This window comes from Leptonychotes weddellii, chromosome 10 (genome assembly GCF_054177405.1).
Source record: "Leptonychotes weddellii isolate Sample4059 chromosome 10, ASM5417740v2, whole genome shotgun sequence".
In the NCBI taxonomy this organism is placed as follows: Eukaryota; Metazoa; Chordata; class Mammalia; order Carnivora; family Phocidae; genus Leptonychotes; species Leptonychotes weddellii.
Window position 1 is genome coordinate 91,387,817 of NC_138378.1, and position 23,324 is coordinate 91,411,140.

Here is a 23,324-nt window from a genome sequence, read left to right on the forward strand (position 1 = left end):
CCATTTCATTGAGGCTGTCAAATTTATGTGTGTAGATTTGTTCATAGTATCCTATTATCTTTTTGACCATGGCCTTTAATGACATCACCTGTTTTATTCTCATCCAGAAGCAGAAGTCCTCTCCTTGGCATTTGGAAGGTGCAGTACCAAACCTTTGCCTAAGTTATGAGTTCCCCTGTCTCCCTGTTACCCTTCAGTCTTTCTGGCTTATCCTTACATGATGGGTCTCCTGACTGGGGTTTATGCCAGGCTCTCTTTACCACATTCCTCCTGATCATACTTACCCTCACAAGTTCCATTTCCATCAGTATGCTGACCTCTACCTTCGAGCTAATTCCCTAAGTTCCAAGACCTGTGTCTCCAACTGCCCACCCTGCAGTGCCTCCTTGACTGTGTCACAGGCACATTAAATATAACCCATCCAAAACTGAGCTCACCATCCTCTCCCCAGACCTGCTGCCCCTCTAGACCCCTCGTCTCCATGAATGGCAGTGCCATTTACCAGCCAGAGCCCTAGGAGTAGGCCTTGGACCTCCTCCCCCCTCCACTCCCACTTCCTGTCATCATCATTGAAGGCTGTCAGTTCTACCTTCTCAATATCTCTGGATTCTCCCCTGTGTCTGCCACACACCAAGCCACCTACACCATTGCTGTCACCTGCACCACTCGTATCTAGACACTTCGCCTTGGAGGAGTGGCCGGGCAAAAGTTCTCAAATGCAAGTCTAACCATGGCACATCCCCTGTGAGGCCTCCTGTGTGCTTAGATAAGGCTCAAACTCTTTCTTGGGACAAGTAAAACCCTGGGTGATCTGGTCCAGGGTTAAGTCCTGGGCATCTTGCGCAGAGCCCTTTACGTGTCTCCATATGCCAGATGCCTACAGTCCTACTGGATTATGACTGCCTGTTTAATTAAACCACCTGTGCACTTGAAGGCCTGTTCTTTGATGCTAGAGGTTATGCTTCCCACTGTCCTGCCCTAGGCCCAACACAGTGTATGTGAAGACAAGGCTGCTTGAGAATGGGAGTAAAGGGCTGCACTTGGGGTCCAGAATGCTGGTTCCACTACTCACACTCCTCGTGTCACCTTGAGCAAAGCACTTCTGCCTCGGGTTTCCCATATGTAAAATGGGTGCAATCATTCCTCCTCTTCTCAGTGATATATCAGAATCAGAAGACACAAGTACTCGTCGTTGTGAACCAGGACGCCATAATTTGGTCTCCTCCACTCTTTTCCCAATAATCAAAATGGTGCCTGGCCCGAAGCAGGGCCCGACGCAGGTGAGGCTAGCGAGGAGTCCAGGGCGCAGATTTTCAGGAAGCACTTACTGTCAGATTCATGCAGGTGCGGGGAGCCCCGACTTTGAGTAGCGGGGATTGGCCTCGGGCGGCGGTTGGCCTCACCTGCGTCGGCCCCGCCCAGACGCCTGAAAAAACCCGAGAGGCTACCTGCCCTCCAGCGCTAGGCCCGCCCCCTCCGTGACTTGACTTCCGGGATAGAATGAGGCGCCCTTCTATTGGCTGCCGTTCGCTGGCGTCACCAAGGAGCGCCCGCCTCTGCGAAAGTCTTCGTGGAGCAGCTGGGCGCGCTAGTCCTGCAGATCCTCGGGCGAGTCGGTTTCCAGAACGCGGTGCTGGTGTCTAGGCGCCTGCTGACCTTGGCCCCCCAACCCCGTGAGCCCGCGCCCGACAGCTCAGGGCACCCCGCAAGACCGGCTGCCGCGGCCAGGTAGGTTGGAGTTGTGCGCCGGGCCGGGTCTCAGCCTCCCTCCAGGTCTTCGGCTGAGGTCAGGACTGGACCGGAATCCCGGGCCACAGCGACCACAGGGACCCGGCGGGGCGGGCCCTCGTGAGTGCCGGAGACAAAGCTGGGGGACTGGTGAGGGGTGCCAAGCAAGTGGATGGTGGGACACGGTCCCACGTCTCTCAAGCTGCGATGCTTGTACTGTTTCCACCTCGAATCTTTGTCTTTCCTTAAGGACCCTTTTCCAGGAGTTGAATTGAGCTCGTGTTCTGTCGCATCGTAATTACCGCAGAAGCACCAGGGCCACTTTCTAACTGCTACTTTGGCAGATGATTTCTTTAAGCCTCATTGCCCGCTTCTGTAAAATGGGATATTGTACCTGAGGGAATTGCTGTAGGGCAGAATGAGAACCTGAATGTGCCTGTCATCTGGGAAGGGCATAGTCCGTGGGGCCTGGGGTTATCTTGGAAAGCAGGTGACCAGCCATATCCCTGAAGCGGCAGCCAGCATATGACCAAGTTTTTCCAGGCTGACAGAAGACAGGGTGTCAGTGGGCCTCTAGGAGATATCCTGAAGTCCAACCCCCACCACCTCTAGGACACATTAGCCCAAGCCAAGAATTTCAGTGTTACCTGGACTTGGATTCAAGTGTCAGCTATTTTCTCTCCTTGGGAACTTGGGCAGATCCCTTCATCTTTCTGAGCCTTGTTTTTTTCATCTGTAAAATGGAACTAACAGTACCTACCTTCCACAGTTGTCAAGAGAATTCAATCAGACATTGTAGGTAAAGCACTTAAAATAAGACCTGGCATTCAGTGGGAACAATAACTATTTATTCAGTGTGTAGAGTGTCTGAATGCATGCATTTTGGCTTGAACAGATTTTTGACAGTAGCATGGCTGTGTAAGACAGGAGGGCGGAAGTTTCAAAGCTCCTGGTTTTCTGGTTGAACTCCTTGGCCACTACAGTGGTCAGATCAGTGACCTGGGTCTTTAACTGAATATGGCAAATTGAACCATCAGGGTGAGGACCAGGAGTCTGGGACTACCTCCACGTGCCTGAGCATAGTTACTTTTTAAAGCAAGGACCCATGCAGGGCAGGGACTGTTTGGAATGAAGGTCAGGCTTAAATTAGAAACAAAACAAGAGAATGGGGTTTGTCTTTGAGTAAAGCCTAGAACTCAAAACAGGACCTGAGCCCTGTTGAAACCTTCTGAGTGATTTGAGAAGGGAAGACACAGCCATGCTGACAATCACCAAGCTTTTCCAAGTAGTGAAAAGTCAAGCCGCCGCTCCTGGCATTTGTTGATTCAGCAGAGTGTAGGGTAGAGCCTTCTGTGTGCTGGGCACTGTGGACTGAGCAGTGAGAGACAGACGTAGTCCTGGAACCCAGAAAGGAGATAGCCCAGTGATGCCTGTCAGGCTTAGGCCCTGCCCTTTGTCTGCAGCCTCTTCCCTCAGGTAGCCTGAACTGCAGCAGGAGAAGCTAATTACTGTCTGGAGAGGTTTGTGGGGGCTGCTCTTAAAAGCCTAGGATAGCCTGGTAGGGCTTTTGGCTTGGTAATGTATTTCAGTAGAAGGGTAAAAGGATCAAACTGGCATTTAAAAAATTGCCTATGACAGCTGTGAAGCCAGTTTCACCAGTGGTCACTTGTCCATGCAGGGCCCCACTCTTAGCTAAGTTCTAGTCCTGCTTAGTTTAGCCCAGCCCAGCTCAGCTCAGCATCACTTCCTCAAGAAACTAGACAAAGGCAGGACCGTTTATCTTCACAGCAGTAGTCCCACTTGCTGGATCTTCCTTATGCCATCAGTCGTTAGTCTGCCCTGAGAGCAGGGTGGCAGGGCTGGGCAGGTCAGTGCTTCGGCAGTGCCAGCTACAGCGGGAGCCTGCAGAAAGCACCGGTCGAAGGAACGCCGGAACCCCTGCCATCTAGGTTAGTGCCTGGCATGAAGTAGTCACTCCGCTAGAAATGTTTCATTACACGCATTGAATTGAGCAAAAAAATCACCTGATACAGTGTAACAGGGTGAAATAACTAATAAATGTGTACCACTTCCAGGACTGTGCTGTGCCAGGAATGGCTGATGGGGTGAGAGGGCTTGGGCTGCAGCTCGGGGAACTCTGTGGACCCTGATGGTGGTTTCTGTTCCCTCTGTCCCCTAGGACCCACGGTTTTCTTCATAGGTTCTGATGCTGGTCTCCTGCAGAAGGTCGCTCACAACTCTGCTGCAGGCTCAGAAGTGGCCCTTTCAACCCTCCAGAAATATGAGACTGGTGCAGTTCCAGGCACCCCACCTGATGGGACCTCACCTGGGCTTGGAGTCAGGGAATGGCGGGGGGGTCGTCAACCTCAACGCCTTTGACCCCACACTGCCCAAGACGATGATGGAGTTCCTGGAGCAGGGAGAGGCCACTCTCTCAGTGGCAAGAAGGTAAATCAGCAGGCAGCTACAGTGGCTGCCCTGCTACCCACCCCTTCCCACCCCCATCCCTGCCCTGGGAAACACAGTTAGCTGGTAACTCTTGCAGGTGAGCAGAGTAACCCTACCTTTCCTTTCTCACCTCTTCTCTTAGTGAAGAGCCTTAGAAATCTTGTATGACAACATCCTCAGGCCCAGGGATGGTGATTAACTATCTCAAGGCCACACATTCGGTGGTGGGGCCGGAAACTCTGCTTCATCACTCTGCCTTCCCCAAGGGACTAAGTTCCTGTCTGCCTGAGAAGTCTGGGATCTGGGGTCCTAGGAGGCATCTTGGGAAGCTTGGGGGAGTCTTTGGTTGCTTGGCTCCTTAGAAGAGAGAGGACTGCAAAGAGGTATTCTTAGAGATGGTTCTTGGGTTTGGGCTAGATTAGGTAGGGACTTCCCTGAAGCCAGCAGCCGTATGAAATCTGATGAACAGTAAATTAAGAACCACTTTGAGTTATTTTTACATATTAAGCTGGCACAAATACAAACGTTTGAGAGCACATAGCATTGGTAACAGTATGTTTCCGGCACGGTCGTAGTCTCCCAAGATTGCACACTACTTCCGTGTCCCTCATCAGGTAATTGGGTGTATCTGTAGCGTGCAGGTGTCACAGTCCTGTCAGAAAAGGGGAAAGGTATCTACTGCTACGGAGAGATCTCCAAAAAATACGTACTTTTTTAAAAGGTGTATTTGGTGTGCTGTCATTTATGTAAGAAAGGACAGCAGGAGGGCGCCTGGGTGGCTCAGTTGGTTAAGCGACTGCCTTCGGCTCAGGTCATGATCCCGGAGTCCCTGGATCGAGTCCCACATCAGGCTTCCTGCTCGGCAGGGAGTCTGCTTCTCCCTCTGACCCTCCCCCTCTCATGTGCTCTCTCTCATTCTCTCTCAAATAAATAAATAAAATCTTTAAAAAAAAAAAAAAAAAGGACAGGAGAAGAGTATGTGTCGAGCACCGTGGAGAGCTTCGCGGGCCCTGGCAGCTGTGTGCAAGGATGGAGCAGGGGCAGGAGAGAGGCCTTTCCGGTCTTCTCATGTGCACCTTTTCAATTCCCCTACATGACCTGCCTAATGGGGGAAAGGAAATCAACACTGGATAAAAAATAAACAGTGCTCTGATATCAAAGGATAATAGCTGGGTTTGGTTTGCACACTGATTGTGATGTTTGATAGATCTAGAAAATATATTTGAAAAAGCACAACTTGTAGCTGCTTCAGTACCTCCCCAGCATGCCCAGGGGCTGCTGGCCTGCTCCTAATCAGTCCCTCTCTCCTGCTCTGGTCTCTGCAGAGCTCTGGCTGCCCAGTTGCCAGTCCTACCACGGTCAGAGGTGACCTTCCTGGCCCCAGTCACGCGGCCAGACAAGGTGGTGTGTGTGGGAATGAATTATGTGGACCACTGCAAAGAGCAGAACGTTCCAGTGCCAAAGGAGCCCATCATCTTCAGCAAGTTTGCCAGCTCCATCGTGGGGCCCTACGATGAGGTCATCCTCCCACCGGAGAGTCAGGTCAGTGCCTCCTCATAGGCCCTCAGTCGCCGGCCCATCTCCAGGGTGCTCAGCACTCAGCAGCCAGCCTAAAGGAGCTACCTGTTGCTTAGTAGTGCATTTAGTAGAAACTACAGGCGATTATACTGTGTAAGGCTGGTCTCACGGAAAAAAAAATTAACGTATTTTTTACTGACTGCAAAAATAATACACTCTAATTGTAGAAAAAGAATAAAATTCAGGATGCATCTTCTAAGAGTAAGTACAATGTCCTACATGACCATAATAACCACTATCACCACTAAGAAAATGAACATGAATAATACCTAATATATAGTCCAATTGAGAATATTCCCATTTGCCCCCAAAGATGACTTAATTTGGGTTCTGTTTTACTTTTTGTTTGTTGAACCAGGATCAGTCAAGGCCACGCAGTGTACTTGGTTATGTCTCTTTAGTGCTTTAATCTAGAACAGGGATCTGCAGACTTTCTCAAAGGGTCAGTCAGTAAATAATAGACTCTGAAAGCCACAGGGTGTCTGTTGCAATAACTCATCTTTGCCCCTGTCGTGTGAATGTAGCCGTGGCTGATACATAAAGGAGTGAGTATGACTGTGTTCCGGGAAAGCTATTTATAAAAGCAGCCAGGAGGTCGGATCGGGCCTGTGGGCCGTAGTTTACTGAATTCTGGTATCAAACAATCCCCTTGCCATTTTCTTTCATGACACTGACTTTTGGAAGAATCCTGGCAGTTTGTCTTAGCATATCCTACACTTTTTCCTCGTTAGATTCGAGTTAAACGTTTTTTGTCAGGATTCTATATAGGTGTTAGTTCATTTGGACTGCTGTAACAAAATAAACCACAAAAATTTCTCATAGTTCTGGAGGCTGGGAAGTCCAGGATCAAGGTACCGATACATTTGGTGCTTGGGGAGAGCCGGCTTCCTGGTTCACACACGACTCTCTTTTCGCTGTTTTCTTACATGGTAGAAGGGGCAAGGGAGCTCTCTGGGATCTCTTTTATAAGGGCACTAACCCTATTCATGAGAGCTCCGCCTTCATGACCTAGTTACTTCCCAAAGGCTCTACCTCCTAATATTATCACATTGGGGGTTAGGTTTCAACATACGAATTTCAGGGTAGGGGGCACATTCAGTCTGAAGCAACAGATGTGTATTGCACCCCATTGGGAGGCTTATGTCAGATGGTCCTAAAGTTTGATCACTTGGTTTACTTGATGTTGACCAGATCTCATCGGAAAGGCGTATTTCACTGTGGTAATTAATAAGCAGTCTACAGGGTAGGAATTTGAGACCCTGTGGACTATCTTATTGCCCCACAGCTTTTCATCCAGGGATCCTCACCTCAATTCATTATTGTATTGGGGGTTAGAAAAAGGTGATTTTTCTTTCATTCCTTTTTACTATCTGGCATTCTGTGAAGAAAAGCTACCTCCCTTCTTTTTTTACTCCTGTCCCTTTAGTAGCACTGTGTATTCCTGATTTTCATTTTTATCCAATATGCTATAATCCATTACTTATATTCTGATATTCAAATGGTCTCAATTTGGCTGGTGGGTGGCTTCCGGTTGGCCCCAGCCCTGTCACTTTTTGAGTACTTCCTTGCTTTCTGGCCAAGATATTTCAGGCTCATCTTGTACTGTCTCAGACCTGGAATTAGCCATTTCCCCCAAGCAACCCATTTCTGTCTAGTGGGGACCAATGCTAGAGACCAAGATCAGGTGTCGGCTGTGCTCAGAGCAACTCTGGTTGTTACCATTAGAAAGAGCAGGCAATTTGAAAGGCTAAGTTGTATCTCTCTTATAGTTGCGCTTTGCTGATTGAGGGAAAGGCTGTGCATGTTTTTTTCTGTGCTGTGCCCATTTCTTTTCATTTAAGTGAGTTTATATCTGAAAGCACTTAGGATGCTATTGGCACACAGTAGGGTTAGCTGTTATTACTTGGTATTCATTCTTTTTTGAAAGTATCGAGTGACTTGTAAATTCAGTGCCCAGACTCATGTTGCCTTTCTTAAAAAATTTATTTATAATCTCTACACCCAGCGTGGGGCTCGAACTCGCAACCCCAGGATCAAGTCACGTGCTGTACCAAGTGAGCTAGCGAGGCGCTCCCCACAGTGGGGAGCTGTGCGTGCATGCAGTGCTGCTGCCTGCCACTGCCCACGTTTATGGGTCTACAGGCCACACCTCCCCCCGCCTTCACTACGTCTGGTTCATGGCGATTACAATTGTGGGCCCACAGCCAAGCCCCACGGTCAGAGACCTAGGCCCTGAAGCACGGTGTGCAGCCCCTCAACATGGGAACAGGCCCTGGAGCCAGGTAGCTCACTGCTTCGTTCTCTACAGGAGGTGGACTGGGAGGTGGAGCTGGCTGTGGTCATTGGAAAGAAAGGCAAGCGCATCAAGGTAAGCTGGTAGAGATGCCAGCCGTCTCTGGCATTGGGAAGTGGACGGCGACTACCTGCTCCCTGCCTTATTCCTTGCCCATCTTCGGCTAGTTCTGGCGACTGACATGGGATAAAGGCTTGGTTATGGGGGTTGGTCTCACCGTGATGATCTAACTTCCAATCTGGCCAAATCCCCTGTCCCCTAAAGGCCACAGATGCCATGGCTCATGTGGCCGGCTTCACTGTGGCTCATGATGTAAGTGCTCGTGACTGGCAAATGAGACGCAATGGGAAGCAGTGGCTGCTGGGAAAAACCTTTGACACCTTCTGCCCCCTGGGCCCTGCCTTGGTGACCAAGGACAGCATAGCAGGTAGGTCTTGGGATAGCCCACATGGTGACTCTTCCTGCTCTTGCATGGACACAGCAGAGTAAATGAAAAGCCGTACTCAGGAAATTGGAATTTGGAGTTGCCTTTGAGAGCAAGTCTCACCCTAGGCCATGAGTTCCACAGGCCTCCTTCCATGTCCCTCACTACAGAGGTGGTAGAACTTCCTCTAGCTGCCACTGTCTCTAGCTGCCACTGTCCATGAGTGTCTTTAAGTTGGCAGGAAGCAGAAGTAATGGCTGCCAGAAGCCCATGCCTTTTCCCCAGGAAGGGAGAGCACAGCGGCACCTCCACAGCTGGTGGTACCAGGGCAGCACCCGTTCTAGGCAGCACGGTGAGCCAGGAGGAAAGCCCGTCAGCCAGAGGGCAGAGCACAGCCATTTGGGTGGGGGTGTGCCCATGCAGCCCAGCTTTACAGCACCCTGTGCAGCCGTCAGTGAAGTGAAATTGTGTTTCAGCTGCTCTGAGGGCAGGGTGTGAGTGTATAAAGCAAAAAAAAAAAAAGGTGCTCATTAGCCAGGACACTATTACAGGTAAGCTGTCCCCTGCCGTCAGGTGCAGGAGGCGTCCGTGCCCATCTGGGTGGTTACCCTGCTGGAGTACAGATACCCAGTTGTTTTTATATCTGCAGCTGTCAGCCTCTGCTGTGGATAGAGGAGGGCCTGGGACATTCTCTCCTTAACCCACCCCAGTGACCACTGGCAGACGCTCTGCTGGGTGGTAGATGCAGGGAGACCTGAGGATGCCAGTGTCCATACAGAAAGCTCCAGGGTAGGGAGTGCTGAGTGGGCATGAAGTGCCAGGAGTACATGCGGGGAGACTAGCGGACAGACCTTTCACCTGGCCAGTCACAAAGCCACCTTGTGCATTTGCTTTCTGAGTAAAGGGAGGGTTTTGAGGGAAAACAAGAACCCCAAGGTGGTGCTTTTACATTTTTCAGATCCACACAACTTAAAGATCTGCTGCCGAGTGAATGGGGAGGTGGTCCAGAGCAGCAATACCAACCAGATGGTATTTAAGACCGAAGAGCTGATAGCCTGGGTCTCCCAGTAAGTGGGATGGGGCCCTACTCCACAAACCCACCTGAGGCTGAGCTGAGCCTTCCAGCCCTGGCTCTGGCCACCTCGACCCCTGGTCTCACCTGTCTCTTCTGCCTCAGGTTCGTTACTCTTTACCCAGGGGACGTCATCCTGACTGGGACCCCCCCAGGTGTTGGTGTATTCAGAAAACCTCCAGTCTTTCTCAAGGTAGGTTGACTAAAAGGTGGAAAGGGAACAAGGACCCAGAATCCCTGGCAGGCTTGTGAAATCCAGGCCTGTATGTGGCCAAAGGACTAATGTCCTGATTTTCTCTGTTACAGAAGGGGGATGAAGTTCAGTGTGAAATTGAAGAACTAGGCATCATCATCAACAAGGTGGTGTGAGGGCTCTCCCCACAGGCCCTGGACTTAAGAAGTGGGGCGTCCATTCTCTCCCAGGGCCAGCTGCCTCTTCCAGGTAGAGTGAGAGGAGAAGCTTGCTTTCCTCATCAATAAAATTCTCAGCCAAAGCAGCAGCTTGGCTTCTGCTACAGTTTGTCTTTTAGGGCTTTAAGGAACAAGACAGGGCATTCTCACAGGGTGGGGAAGGAGAGAACAGATACCCAAAAAAAGACACTCTGGGCTTGGGAAAAAACTTGTCCAGTCCCCTTAACACACCAAAGGATGGAAAATGCAAGAGACGGCAAGAGCCAATGAAGCACAAAAGATTTTATAGTTCAGGTAAGGGTGTGCAGCCCCCCCTGTCTTCTGGCTCCAGGACACTGCTATGTTCTGGGGCTGAGAAGTCACCCCACAGTTCTAGCTACAAATGAACTGCCAGATGAACTGTTCCAGCTTTTCCTGATTTTCCCGGCTGGTGAACGTAGGGGACAGGTAGAGCATGGGACCTGCAGGGCTGGGCATCTGCTGCAGCACCTGGGCCACAGGGAAGGGCTGTGAGCGCTTACCATGGGGGCTGTGCCTGTCCCCCAGCACACTGCAAGTGAGCCTCGGGCCCTTTGGGCCTTGAGTGCAATTGTTGCCTCTTAAACCCAAGAGTAGGATGAGACAGGATGGTTTTCCTGGCCCTTTTGGTCTCCTAAACCACTATCTTCAACTACTGCCACCACGCCTATTCTGAGACACTAGGTAAACCCCAGGGTGGGCACAGCTAGGCTTCCCTGAGCAGCTCTATCGGTATAGAGATGGGAGGCACAAGGATGGTGAGACTGGCTCCTCTTACCCCCAGATCTCTGAAGGTCCAGATAGCACTGATGGCAAGATTTCGGTCTGCACACTCTGGAAGGGAGAGAGAAGGGAAGGCTATAGGGAGGAGCAGGGAACCACTGGGCGCAGGCTTCTCTTGTGCTGAAAGAAGGAACTAGCCAAGGCTAGGGCTCAGACTAGACGCAAAGACCCTCTCTCTACGCTTCTTCCCGGAGCTGCAATGTCACTGCCCAGCAGGGGGCAGCAACCACCAGCAAACCCTTCCCTGCCTCTGGGGAGCCTGGGCTGGCTGCCTGGGACTCACCAAAGGACCCTTCCTCCTCGGCAGTGGCCTGCAAGAACTGCAAGAGCTGCTCCGTGTAGCCGGACTCTGGGAGAAAGAAGATGTGAGCCTGGGGCCCCTGCCCTGAGAGCTCTCAGCCTCCCCCTGTGGCTGGCCGGAGTGGGCACAGGCCTTACCCGTATCCGGCAGCTGTCCCCGGTGAAGGAAGGTGGCAGCCTGTACGAAGGCCTTGAGCAGCGGGCTAAGCAGGCGGCACAGGAAGAGGAAGAAGTCAGGGCAGCGTGACTGCTGACTGAGCTGGAGGGGGACAGACCAGAGTGAGGGTCGTTCCCACTGGCTGCCTGCCTCCCCCACCCCCGATGTGGCTTCTCCCAACTTACCCTGAAGTACCGGCCCTCAGCCTCCTCGAAGTTGTCACTGTCACTATCAGTAAAGTCCCCACTCGGTTTCCACAGCAGCTTTGCACTTAAACGCTGCCGCCCTGTGTCACAGGCTGGCCGGGAGCCTGGGGTCTGGGAGCCGTGGGAGCCATTGGTCCCTGACAGGTTCAGCCCTGAGCCCCCCACTTCCCTAGACCAGGTACTTGGCAGACCAGGCATGTGGGGGCGAAACCAGTAAAAGCAGAACTAGGGAGCCCAAGACGACACCCAGGGCCACGCCAGACCATGGCACCTGCTGAGCCAACTTGCAGGGTGACAGGAAGTGAGCGCTGACCCTCAAGGGCCACAGTCTGTGGACAAGAACTGTAAGGGGCAGGAGACATGCAGAGGACCGCAGAGGTACAGTTGTCCAGTCCTGTCATGATAGGGCAGATAAGGCAAAGCCCGAGGCAAAGCTGGCAGAGGCAGGACCCAGGCCTCCCTGTCAGCCAGGCTAGGAGCACGCCCACCCCCACAGCACGCTGGGGCAGCTGTCACTCAGGGTGGGAGTAGGTGGCCAGGCCCCAGACTGGGGCTTTGTCTCCAGCCGCCCTTCCTACCTCCTCAGCAACCAGGAGCCCACACTGGATAAGACGGTCCAGCACTTCCTGACAGTAGCAGTAGGAAGACTGGCAGGGCTGAGGAGAAAAGCATTCTGTGGCCTCAGAATCAGGCAGTGGGCAAGGGAGATCTAACGCCACAGGAAGACTTAGGGGCCTGTGCCTGCCTAGTCCCTCCCCCTCCACAACCGACAGGGGAGTCCCAGGACCATGTGGGGCTGGGGGGAGAGGCCTGACCTGCAGCAGCAGCAGGTCCTGGGGCAGCAGGTGCAGCAGCAGCAGGATCTGGCGGTACAGCTCGTTCTGGCTCAGCAGCTCAATGCCCTGTAGCTCCCAGGGCCCCTCAGGCGGCACTCTGCCTGCCAGCAGCCCCCGAACAGCGCAGGCTGGGGGAGGAGAGGGCCGGGCACGAGAAGGGCCGCCATTCGCCTCGCCCCTACACACGTCCCACCCAGCCCAAGCCCTGGGGACTCACCACCTACAGCTTCACTCAGGAAGGCAGGTAGCAGCTCGGCGCTCAGGCGTGCCAGGTGTGTGAGACCCGGGCCTGGCCGAGGAACTACCAGCAAGTCTCCCTGATGGACGCGCAGCAGGGCCACATGTGCCCGTAGCAGGCTCAGCGTGTGCTGCACAAGGCACCGCAACTGCCCCGAGAAGCCCACGTCAAAGCCACGCAGTAGCGTCTCCTCGGTCAGCCAGGAGAATTCCCCCAGAAGCTGGGACAGGAACACACCCTGGGGGCCAGGGTAGTACGGGGCTGAGCAGGAGGGCCACACCCCCTCCCCCAGCCCCCTACCACTCTGTCCCCTACCTTCTGATGCTTGAAGAGCAGCAGTGTTGCCATGATGGCCGTGCTCATCACTGCCGAGCTGGTCACACTGGCTAGGGTGGGAAATGCTGGTCAGGGCAGGGGCCTAGTCCCTCCACCGCCCCAGCAAGTCTTCCTAGTCAAGAACATTCCTCCTGCACCCCACTGGCAGCAGCACCCCCCCCAACTCTACCCTAGGCAAGGGGAGAGAAGGCCTGGTCCTTGAGTGCCACCCTTCCCTGTGGAAAACCAACATTTATCAAATACACGATGGGAGCTCAGGGACCTTCCCTGCCTCTCACAGGCCCACTCACCCCCATGGTCTCTGCCACAGAAGGGGCACTCAAAAAGAGTAATAAAGAGAATTTTGTTAATACAGTGTCTGGTACGGAGGATGCTCTTAAGTCCCTTATGTGCATAATTCCATGCAATTGACATCCCCTTCATTTACAACTAAGGAGACCAGGCTGAAGTGGTGAGCCTAAGGTAGGGCCAGGTATGGCCTCGGGTAGGTGGCTCATCCGGCCAGCTCCCCCTGCACAGTGCACCCTCCACGGCTTCGCCAGCCTGTCATCTAGTGGTTCCCTCAGGTTCTCCCTGGCTTCCCTGCTTCCCAGGAGCAAGGCGGGTTCCACTCCTCTTCACATGTCCCAAATGGGCCACACAGGAGTGGAAGTCAGGTGCAGAAACCCATTTGGAAAGGAGGGCTTTCCAAAGACTAGCTGACCCAGTAGAAAGAATGCTCAGAAGCCACCACCCCCCCTCCAAGGCTCAGACCTAGCTCGCCCTCACCATTCAGGACATGACGACTCAGCCTCCTGACCAGGAGCTGGTCCTCTTCCTTAAATGCCAGAAGGGGCCCAGTTGCTGGAGTCCACTCCTGCTCCTTCTCAGTGTCTGGGACAATAGTACTGGGATAGAGACATAGATCACAGGATAAAGGGACCAAACCTCAAAACAGTTGTGGGGAAGCCCAGAGCTTTCTCAAAGGGTGTTTCCCCATGCCCACTCCCAAAGCAAGAGGTGGCTCTTTCCAGGTCTGTGTGCCATGTCCCAGTCAGATTATAGGCAAGGAGGGGTGCCTGGCTCTGTTCTAGATGACCCATGGATAGCTGGAGAGGGAAGGCTGGAGCTGGTGATGAGTTTGTGGGTATGGGGAAAGAAGGTGCCAGGTCAAGCTGGGGCTGAAGGGCTGCCTGCCTTGCCCCCGAGACCCACATACAACCGTGCCCCTACCATTGGCCCAGCACGATGGGCTGCAGCAGCTGCTCCAGGGTCTGCCTGCTGCCCCAGCAGCTTCTGGCGTTGATGGTGTATTCCTGCCCAGGACAAGGCTTTTAGGTGGCCTGCCCTGGCCCACCAGGAAACCTGCACACAGCCCACCTGAGGTAGGCAAGACTATCCCTGCAGAGGCTCTGAGGGCCAGGCTGCCAGAAGCCCCGGGACAGACCTCAGGTAGTCCCAGCCTTGTCCAGCAGGCTGCATACCTGTAGGGAGAAGGGCTGGGCCAGGTGCACACGGACACAGACCCTGGGGCTGTGGCCCCAGCCTCGCAGGCTCCGCAGGACAGCCAGTGCTCCTGTCCACAACCCCAGTGGGGCCAAGGCCTGCAGGGAGGGAGGGGCTGAGTGAGCAAACTGCCTAGGGGCACTATTTTCTGCTCTGTTTTTTTGTGGGTTTTTTTTTTGAGAGAGAGACACACAGTGAGAGAAGGAACACAGCAGGGGGAGTGGGAGAGGGAGAAGCAGGCTTCCCGCGGAGCAGGGAGCCGGATGTGGGGCTTGATCCCAGGACCCTGGGACCATGACCTGAGCTGAAGGCAGACGCTTAATGACTGAGCCACCCAGGCGCCCCTTCTATCTTGGGCCCCAACTGGTGCATGGCCATGGCCTCTTCAAGCTTATTTTCTCATCCATGAAACAGGAGAAATCCCCCTCTAACTGGGTCTTTAGAAGATGAAATGACTGGGTAAGTCTAAGTGCCTTGGCAAGTGCCACAGGATGATGACTGGAGGGGTAGAATTCCTTTACATTCCCCTTAACTCTAACCCTAAGAGAAGCTGGCCAGAGAACATAGTAATCTGTCTCCGCTCTAGAGATGGTGTCCACTTGGAGTCCTCGGGGGCAGGACTCACATGGTATACATCACAGGGTGCATCTGGAACCAGGTCATAGGTGATAGCCACTGGAACTAGCATGGCATCTGGGATGACGCCCACCTGGACAGCCTGTACCACCAGTCCCAGCCAGGTCTGGCCCAGGGCTGACAGCCGAGGCCCCTGGGCCCCAGGATGCTCCTCCAGGAATATGAGCAAGGGCTGCCTGCTGACCAACAGCTGCTCCATAGCCTGGAAGGGGGTTGGGGGAGGCAGGTATCAAGGCCAGAGCAGCAACAAGCCCCTGTACCCTGGTCTGGCCCCAACCGTACCACTGGGGGCACTTACGGCATGGACCACAGCCCTTGCAAGGACCCCCTCAGGGCTGTCCAGGGTGAGGTTGGCCTCTGGGGGCAAGAAAAGCCCCCCAAGCTTCTTTAGCAGAGCTCTGTGGGGCATTAAGGCAAAGCTTGATGAATGAAGGGGCTCAGGAGATGGGACCAGGCAGGCTAGTGAGAACCCTGGCCCACCAGGGCCAGCCTGGGTCCTGCCTGAACACTCCAAAGCCAGGCATGGCCCTAAGACTCAGCTGACCCTTCACCTGAGCCCCACAGGCTGAGATGACAGAGAGTTGGGAGCAGAAAGACCACGAAGAGGGCCTCTGGGGAACTGCTGCCAGCAACACGCCCGTGCACATCCCCACACACCGCTACCCCAGGTGGGGTCTTCTCCCCTGTATGTCTAGAGGCACAAGGCTTTTACCTGAGGGTGGGGGAGCAGGTGCGGGAGTCCCAAACCACACGGAGCACACCCAGGCCTTGGGAGAGCAGCACAAAGGGCAGCAGGATCCCATCCAGGAGTGACTTGTGGGTAGAGAGGAGGACAAGCGGCAAGCCCTGCTTGGGGAGAGCCAGAGGGAAGTGCCAATCCGCCCCCACCCTGAAGATACAGGAAGCTGAAATCCAGCACCTCCAGACCCAGGGCAGCCCCAGAGGGAGGGAGGGTTCAGCTGAGCAGTTCTTCCTCTGAGCACATTTCCCAAAAGTAGAGGAGCTCTGTCAACAACTTTTAAGGTAATGCACTGATGTAATGGTTAAGACCATGATGAAAAGACGTTAGAGGGAGCCCCATGGGAGCAAGACCGTGAGACACGAAGAGAAGGTCATCAAAGAGCAGTGGATTTTTCCCACCAGCTGATGGGGCTGGTCCCAACTTAGGGCTTGGCCCAGCCTCTGCTCCTCTGTTCCCGCCATCCCCAACCCAACGGAAGGCGGGCCTTACTGCCTGTGAGGCCTTGTGGACCATCTTCATCTGGCCCTTGTGGAGCTGCACGTTCAGGAAGACACAGTTCAGGAACCGCAGCAGTGCCCAGCTGAACAGCCTGGAGAGTGACACCCAGTCTGAGGTGTGTAAGGGCCCCGCCCATGAGTCAGGGCCCGCGCACCTCAGGAAGCTACCCAGCACTCCTGTAAGGCAAGTGCTATTACTGTCCCCACTTTATGGAAGAAGGAAGTGAGGCTTGGGCAGGTTACAGAAGCTGCTGAGCAGCAGTAGAGAAAGCTAAGAAGTGGTGATGTGGAGACTGGAAGGCAGGCCTGACACCAAAGCCCATGCCTATAAGGTGCTGTTACTTTCCCAAGATCGCACGGTGCAACTGCCTCAAATTAGCTTCAGAGCACCTCCCTGCCTCCATTTACCTTAAAAGAAACTAGAGGACCAAGACTCTCTCCAGGCATAACCCAGCCTGGGTCTTTGAAAACTGCTGGGAAAGGTGAAATACAAAGGAGGGAGTTAGTGATACAAAAAGGGGATAACTGAAAGGGCCAAGTCTCTGAGGAGGCATTCCCCAGAGGCCCAATGCGGGGGGGGGGGGGACTGGTGTTGAATGAGGACAGAAGTGTAGATGCAAGTTGCACAGAGATGTGGTGGACAAGCAGCACGCCCTTGTCCAATGGCTTCTACTTCTCCATGAAGCATGAGATGGGGCCATCAGTTAACAGTGGGTAAATCTGAGAAGCAGCAGTCTGGATCAGAGTCTCAGCAGATGCTGTATGCCTCTTTGAAAATCTCACAAAGGAAACATTTGACTGCTTAGGTACAGAGAAGGCAGGTAGCTGGGTTCAAACAGAACCAGTGACTCCTTCCCCAGGACATCATCATCACGATGAGCCCTAGAATCGAAGCAAGACCAGGAGAGAAGACAAGAGGGGAGCTGATGGCTGGTGTAAAGGTGGTCAGGTCAAGGGACTGGAACTCTCAGCAAAGTCAAAGAATTGTCACATGGAGGGCTGGTCAAAGTTACCAACAACCTCTACTTCCTGTCCTAAGCAGTTGACCACTGAGCACTTTCAAGACAGCTGTGCCTTCTTTCCCTCAGTGACTCATTCATCTCTTGGTTTTAAATATCTATATGCTAAAGCTTTGCAAACCTATGTTCCTGGCCTCTACCTCTTCTGAGTTCCAGACTCATGAGCAATTGCCTCTTCAGGGTCTCCACCAACACATCAGGTATCTGAAACTCTATGGCCAAGGTATCCTTTGTGGGCCAAACTCACTCCTCCCCAAGCTTGCCCCCTCCATCCACACCACCAGGTGCTCTGCCAAAACCCTGGCTCTCCCATGATTTCTCCCTTTCCCCTCATTGCCCCCACCCTCACCCTTCAACCCATCAGTGACCTATTAATTTCACATTCGTCTTTCAATCTATTTTTCCAACCCCCACTGTCACCACCACATGCCTCATCATGGCATCTCACCTGGGCTAACAAAGCTTCCCAGATGGTCTTCTGTTCTCTGCTCTTGATCCCAATTCACCTTATTAGCATTTCCTGCTTAAAACCTTTCCACTGGTTTTCACTGCACTTAGAAATCAAATCCAAACTTCTAAAATGGCCATGCATATCTTGTCCCTTCTACCTCTCAATTTTGTCTCCGATAGCTCTCTCACTCACTCGCCAGCTTCCAACCACAGCTTCGTGAGCAAAAGTGGCCATTTCTTATGGCCATAACTCATGCTATTCCCTCTAGTAGGATTGTTCCCTCCATCCTTGCTCCCTTAAGTTTGGCTCCTTTCCCCCTTTTGTCCCTGTCTTACAAGTCTACTCCTCCCCCCACACCTATTTTCAATCTTAACACCCTTGTTCTGTCCTTCTTACAGCCATATGTTTACTCTGCCCTGTGCATCCCTCCATTCTTCAGGAACAAGGCCCTGCATCTAAGAGGAGCTCAGACTTGGGCCAGATGAGTGCAGGAGGGAGCATAGGGCCCTATAAGATGGGGAAGCAGCCACCTCACCTCTCTCCATAGGAACCTGATCTGGGGAGAGGAAGAAGGATGGAGAGGGAACTGGAGTCTGGGCCACAACCAGGGGTTCCTGGGGTGACCCCCAAGCCCCTACCCCCAGAACAGACAAACACCAGGCCAGTGTTGAATGGTGTTGAGAACCTAGGCTGGAAGCTGGCTCAGATCAGAGCCTTACCCCATACCGACTAGTCCCATCAAGGAGCCAGCTGTCCTTGAAAGAGATCACAATGTCCAGATCAGGGGCTCCCTTCAGGCTCTCTGGTAAACACACCATCCAACTTCCCAGGAGGGGAGTCCAGTCTTTCTTCAAACCTAGCCAACACCCACTCTCCAGAAGGGCAGAGGCCCCAGCCCAGAAAAGAGTGCCCCTACCAGTTACCTGAGCAGGAAGGGATGGATTGGAGCCTGGATATGGCCCAAGATGCGCTGTACCTCTTTCTTCACAAGGCCTGGTACCTGGCCTTCCCCAGCCCCTCCTGGGACCCTCCCTGAGATGACATTCTGCAACCTGTGGTGTGAGGGGGAGTGGTGTCAGGCTGGGGCAGGCCTAAGATCGTTCAGGTAACTTCCCTCAGCACCACAGCATCCCCAGAACATAGACTCCAGTATTTATCCTCCATCTTTAAGGAAGGGCCCCAGCAAAGCTAACAGTCTAGAAGCCAGCCCTCTAAACCACCCCTGCCTAGAATGCTGGTCATCCCTTCAAGGGTCTCAAAAGTGCCAGCCAGACTCTAATCCCTGCTTCCTCACCGAGTGCTTTCCATGATCTTCTGTGGGGCATCTTGACAGGGCGGTATGCGCTGCTCCAGTGACCATAAGAAATAGCAGAGCCTCCGAACCAGCCAGCCCCGAAACCTGGACACAGCCCCCAGAGCAGGGAGGGTGGTGATCTTTCAGAGGGCCCATACCCCAGTAGGGTCTACAGAGGGTATTCCACCAGGAAGGGATCACACCTGAGTCCCATGGCCTGGGAACACCTGAGCTTGGCTTATCATGGAGCAGGAAGAAGCAGCACTTGCCCATCTGTGCCCCATTCCCTCCCCTCTCCGAGTGGGATACAGGTTTAGGGCCTGACACACAGTGGGCAATCCATAAATGCTCAGAGAAGAAACTGCAGGAGAGCTCCCAGCCTGCCTCTCCCCACCTGCGGGTATGGAGCAGAGGGCAGGGGCCCTTCTTTTTCCACCAAAGGAAAAACTAATGACACCACAAAACAGGGCCCCAGCAGCCCTGCACCCAAGGACCCTGCCCACCGCCCTCCCCCCAGCTCCCAGCCCTGACTACCTGGTGTTCTCCTCCTTCACCAGGACCACATTGCAGAAGCCTAGATCCATTATGCTTCTGTGGAAGAGGGACTCCTGCAGGAGAGGGGCCAGAGACAGTATGTCCCTGGGGGCCTTAACAAACCAACACAGGAGAGCCCCCACTCTATATTCTGTAGGCTTTGCCTGACGGGAGTATTGAGTATCCCAGGAGACAAAATTATAGTACAGCATTTCACTTCTCAGATCCCAAGACTCACTCAGGAGAAAGGGTCCCATAGTCAAAATGGAAGTGCTGCATGCTCTACAGAATCCCCCTCGTGGAGAGTAGCACATAGTCTCTGAGAAGTTCTCTTGTCAACAGCAGAGGACATGTAGCCTGGATCTCTGCCAGGACCCTGGGGCTCATCAGCACCAGCACATGGTATGGACGCATGAGGTCTTCAAGCATGTGTTGAGTGCTGTGTGACTTTAAGTGGGCAGTGTCCCCAGAACTGAACAAGACTCATGCAGACCTGGCCAGACCCCAGCCCTCTGGCCATGCCCCATCTCCTCTCTCTGCACTACCCCGCCCAACTCTTGAAGGCCTGGAAGCCAGCCCTGACCAACAACACAACCAACACCAGTGTATCCATTCCCCTGAAAGACAAGAGCACAGGCATGGGTGAAGGAGGGCTGAACATAAAGAAAGCTGCTTCCCAGAGCCATGGCTCCCATAGTCAACTTCCCCAAGCTTCCCTGGTGGGGCCCAGTCCTACCATCACTCACCCAGCTCTTGGGAGTGCAGGTTTGGCAGCAGCGACCCACAAAGGGGCGATATTTCCCCAAGAATGGGGTAACAGCCTCCAGCTTCATCCCAAAGCCTGAGGACCACAAGCTGGTCTGGAAAAGCGTCACAGGAAGAAATCAGAGGACTCAAAATCCTTGGCAGAGGGAAGGGGGCTCCAGAAGTGAGGGGGCACAGAAGGGGAGGTGAGAGGACAGAAGGTATTTTGGGAATGGGAGGGGCCACATTACCTCCTGGCTGTTCTGGGTGTTCCTCTGCTGGGTTTGGAGTCTGGCTTCCAACATGGTATCCATGGGGGCCTATAAAATCTGGGAACTAGCCACTTCTCCCTCTCTCTCTCTCTCTCTCTCCACAGGAACCCGACCTGGGGAGAGGAAGAAGGATGGAGGGGGAACTGGAGTTTGGGGAACAAGGGGTCCCGGAGTGACCCCCCCGCCCCCAAGTCCTCAATCCCAGGACAGACAGACAACACCTAAGCCAGCAGTGGTGAGAAGCTGGGCTGGAAGCTGGTTCAGATCAAAGCCCCACCCCATACCCGACATGTCCCATAAAGGAGCAGATGTCCTCAAAAGGTTTCAGTGTCCAGATCAGGGGCTCCCTCAGGCTTACATGAAGTGGATCAGCTATCTTATCATCAGCAGCCACCCTGCCATCTCACAGCACAGATGGGGGCTATAATGGAGACTGAGACCCCTTCTGTGCACAGGGAAAGAACAAGGCTGGATTGGCATGAAGGAAGCATCAGACTGCCAAAGAGGAACAGGACCATCGCCACAAGGCCACCAGGTCCTGCTCAGCAGCTCTTCTCCCTTGCACAAGACAGCACTTTATCCATCCAATCATTATAGGAATGTGGGCATAGGGTATGAGGTAGGGGGATAGTTGGAGGGTCAGAACAGTGAAATGCCACACAGACCTGTTCCCAAGGAATGCTCATCTGGTTGGGGACAAGATAGAGTTTTCCAAAGTGGATCCCATCCCCTTTTACTCAGTACTCTCCACAAAAGCTCCCACTTGGTATCTCCTCAGCCCCTCCCTCCCACCACAATATTCCCCTGAACTAACAAACATCTATCTTCCACAAAACAACACTGAACCCCTCCCAGCCTAGAAAGTGGATGCTAAAAACCCCTCTACCCTGATTTCTCACCATGTCCCTGGGTAGGCTGATCCAATTATTTATGTTACCCCACCACACAATGCACATACCCATGTGGAAGTGCCTGCTCCCTTCCCCGCCATCCCACCAAATTTTGTCCAGGGCTCTAAATCCATGATGCCTCTGGATCACCCTCTAGTTTTTTCCTCTCTTCCTTGGTTCCCCCAGCCCAAGCTTGCTGGGCAAGAAGCCTCCTCCAGGATCGAAGTTTCATTTTCCCACATCATCTGAAAGTCTCCTGGGGGCAAGGGCTGCAGTGGACACATCTCCATATGCGCAGCAGTCAGCCCTGCACAGAGGAGGGATCCAGGAAGTGCTAGATGAGACTGTAACTCCCCCTCCCAGAATTCCTCTGGGTCTCTCCTCTTCTCCCCAATTAGCAGTTTAGAACTATGAAGCCAAGAGGATCGAAATTCCTTCAGTGCACAAGGTCTGCTAGACTTATTCCAAATGCACTTCCTACTTTGAAAAACGTCTCACAGCCCCACTCACAGACATTTGGCACAGAGTCCCCAAGCTGAGGCTGCAATTTGAGGGGTTCTGCCTCCTTTGCAAGGAGGATGCCTGCTCCCCAGCCTCAGACCACCCCCTCAGACCACTCTCAAAATCTAACCCCATTAAAGCTGTGCTAACCCTGAAGGGGCAGCGTAAAAGACAAAGCAAGGGGTAACTCCCATGCACCAACTGAGTCAACTACTCAAGCTTATAAGATCCAGAGGTCAGTTCTGGGGTATATCTTTCTAGGGCTCAATTCCCACAAAACGGGTAATCTCTGTCAGTCTGTAGCTCCTGCCTGGACGCCCCCTCCTCCTAGGACATCTAAAGCGGAGGTGGCAAACTGGCATCCCAAAGGCCAAATGTAGTTCATATATGTATTTTCTTTGGTCACACAATACTCTAAAACTTGATGAGTTAACCTCAACATTTAAGACTAGTGAGCGTGTTTTATTAGAAAAAAGGGGTTTCCAGCTGTTGTTATTAAAGACAAAACAAAACCCCAAAACCTGAGACCTACACCTCTGGCTAGCACAGCCCCCCCCTCCCCCGGGCTGGCTGGAGCCCCGCAGCAAATGCCTTCCCATTTGCCACATCAACGACACCTGATGCCCAGCCCGTGGGCGCAGCGGGGTCTGCGGCCCTTCATCAAGGGATAACATCCAAACCTGGTCCCTGTCTGGAATGTCCGTTCCCTACAAAGAACCGCGGCTTGAACATGGCGTGCCGGGCGCGGGGGGGGGGTGCTCAGGCCCCTCACCAGACTCCCGGCAAGCGTTCCTTGAGTTGGCCCCGGACAGAAGAAAAGGCGCCTGCGCCAGTGGCAGGGTCGAACGTCGGACTGGACACCTCCCCTGGGTCTAGGCTGACGGGAGGCCCGACACACCCCACAGAGGGACGCATTTGCTCGTCAGGCCCTGCAAGGTCGGCACTCCGTCCAACCCTTGCCAACCCCCAGAAAGGTCGTCCGAGCTGGCTCCCAAACTGGGAAGACCCCTGGCCCATCCTAGGCCTGGTCCGACCTGGCCCGGAGCGGGAGCAAACCCACGGTTCTCACCTCACACCCGCCACCAACTCCCGCCAAAGCAGCTGCCAGCGAGGCGGCCGGAAGGCGCGAACGCACCAGCTGGCGAGCTTTGCGTTCCCGGCTAAAAGAAAGCTCCGCTTAACCAATTGGGACGCGCGCCGGGCTCGAAGTCCCGCCCCCTGGCGGCGGGCACAACGCCGCGCCGTGCGCTACGTGGCCACGTGGCCCGTGCTGTGGGCGGGCGGGACGAGCTGACTGCACGCAGGGCACAGGCGCAGTAGGTGCGCAGCAGGCTGCGTGGTGGGCCCAGTTCGCCCTCCCCGGCAGGCCATGCGGTTTCGTGGGAACCCATGGAGATGTCCTTGAAATCCGGGGGTACCCGAAGGTTGAAC

The 23,324-nt window shown here is 53.7% G+C and overlaps 2 protein-coding genes across 11 annotated transcripts; one reads left to right on the forward strand and one right to left on the reverse strand.

Moving 5' to 3' along the window:
* The first annotated feature begins 1,540 nt into the window (after window positions 1–1,540).
* LOC102749318 (oxaloacetate tautomerase FAHD2A, mitochondrial) lies at window positions 1,541–10,043 on the forward strand. 3 transcript variants are annotated; one of them, XM_081796848.1, is made up of 8 exons: window positions 1,543–1,728; window positions 3,908–4,176; window positions 5,502–5,718; window positions 8,063–8,122; window positions 8,312–8,474; window positions 9,430–9,538; window positions 9,649–9,736; window positions 9,850–10,043. In XM_081796848.1, exons 2-8 carry the CDS (start codon window positions 3,935–3,937, stop codon window positions 9,910–9,912), a joined length of 942 nt encoding a protein of 313 aa, XP_081652974.1. In that variant the 5' UTR covers window positions 1,543–1,728; window positions 3,908–3,934; the 3' UTR covers window positions 9,913–10,043. The 3 variants fall into 3 exon arrangements, with proteins under 3 accessions (XP_081652976.1, XP_081652974.1, XP_081652975.1); XM_081796849.1 differs by having other exon boundaries at window positions 3,929–4,176; XM_081796850.1 differs by lacking the exons at window positions 9,430–9,538; window positions 9,649–9,736; window positions 9,850–10,043 and adding an exon at window positions 8,761–9,423 and having other exon boundaries at window positions 1,541–1,728.
* Window positions 10,044–10,221: 178 nt separating this feature from the next.
* On the reverse strand, window positions 10,222–23,100 carry GPAT2 (glycerol-3-phosphate acyltransferase 2, mitochondrial). Of its 8 annotated transcripts, none has more exons than XM_031018617.2 (22): window positions 22,963–23,092; window positions 20,482–20,615; window positions 20,233–20,346; window positions 19,487–19,560; window positions 18,953–19,057; window positions 18,582–18,710; window positions 16,181–16,280; window positions 15,662–15,798; window positions 15,248–15,347; window positions 14,939–15,151; window positions 14,292–14,411; window positions 14,041–14,123; window positions 13,597–13,715; window positions 12,808–12,878; window positions 12,472–12,730; window positions 12,234–12,382; window positions 11,997–12,074; window positions 11,398–11,529; window positions 11,194–11,314; window positions 11,039–11,104; window positions 10,751–10,806; window positions 10,222–10,443 (listed from the first exon to the last, which is right to left on the reverse strand). In XM_031018617.2, exons 2-22 carry the CDS (start codon window positions 20,542–20,544, stop codon window positions 10,327–10,329), a joined length of 2,406 nt encoding a protein of 801 aa, XP_030874477.2. In that variant the 5' UTR covers window positions 20,545–20,615; window positions 22,963–23,092; the 3' UTR covers window positions 10,222–10,326. The 8 variants fall into 8 exon arrangements, with proteins under 8 accessions (XP_030874477.2, XP_030874478.2, XP_081652970.1 ...); XM_031018618.2 differs by having other exon boundaries at window positions 15,662–15,795; window positions 22,963–23,090; XM_081796844.1 differs by having other exon boundaries at window positions 11,039–11,314; window positions 15,662–15,762; window positions 22,963–23,098.
* Between the last annotated feature and the right edge of the window lie 224 nt (window positions 23,101–23,324).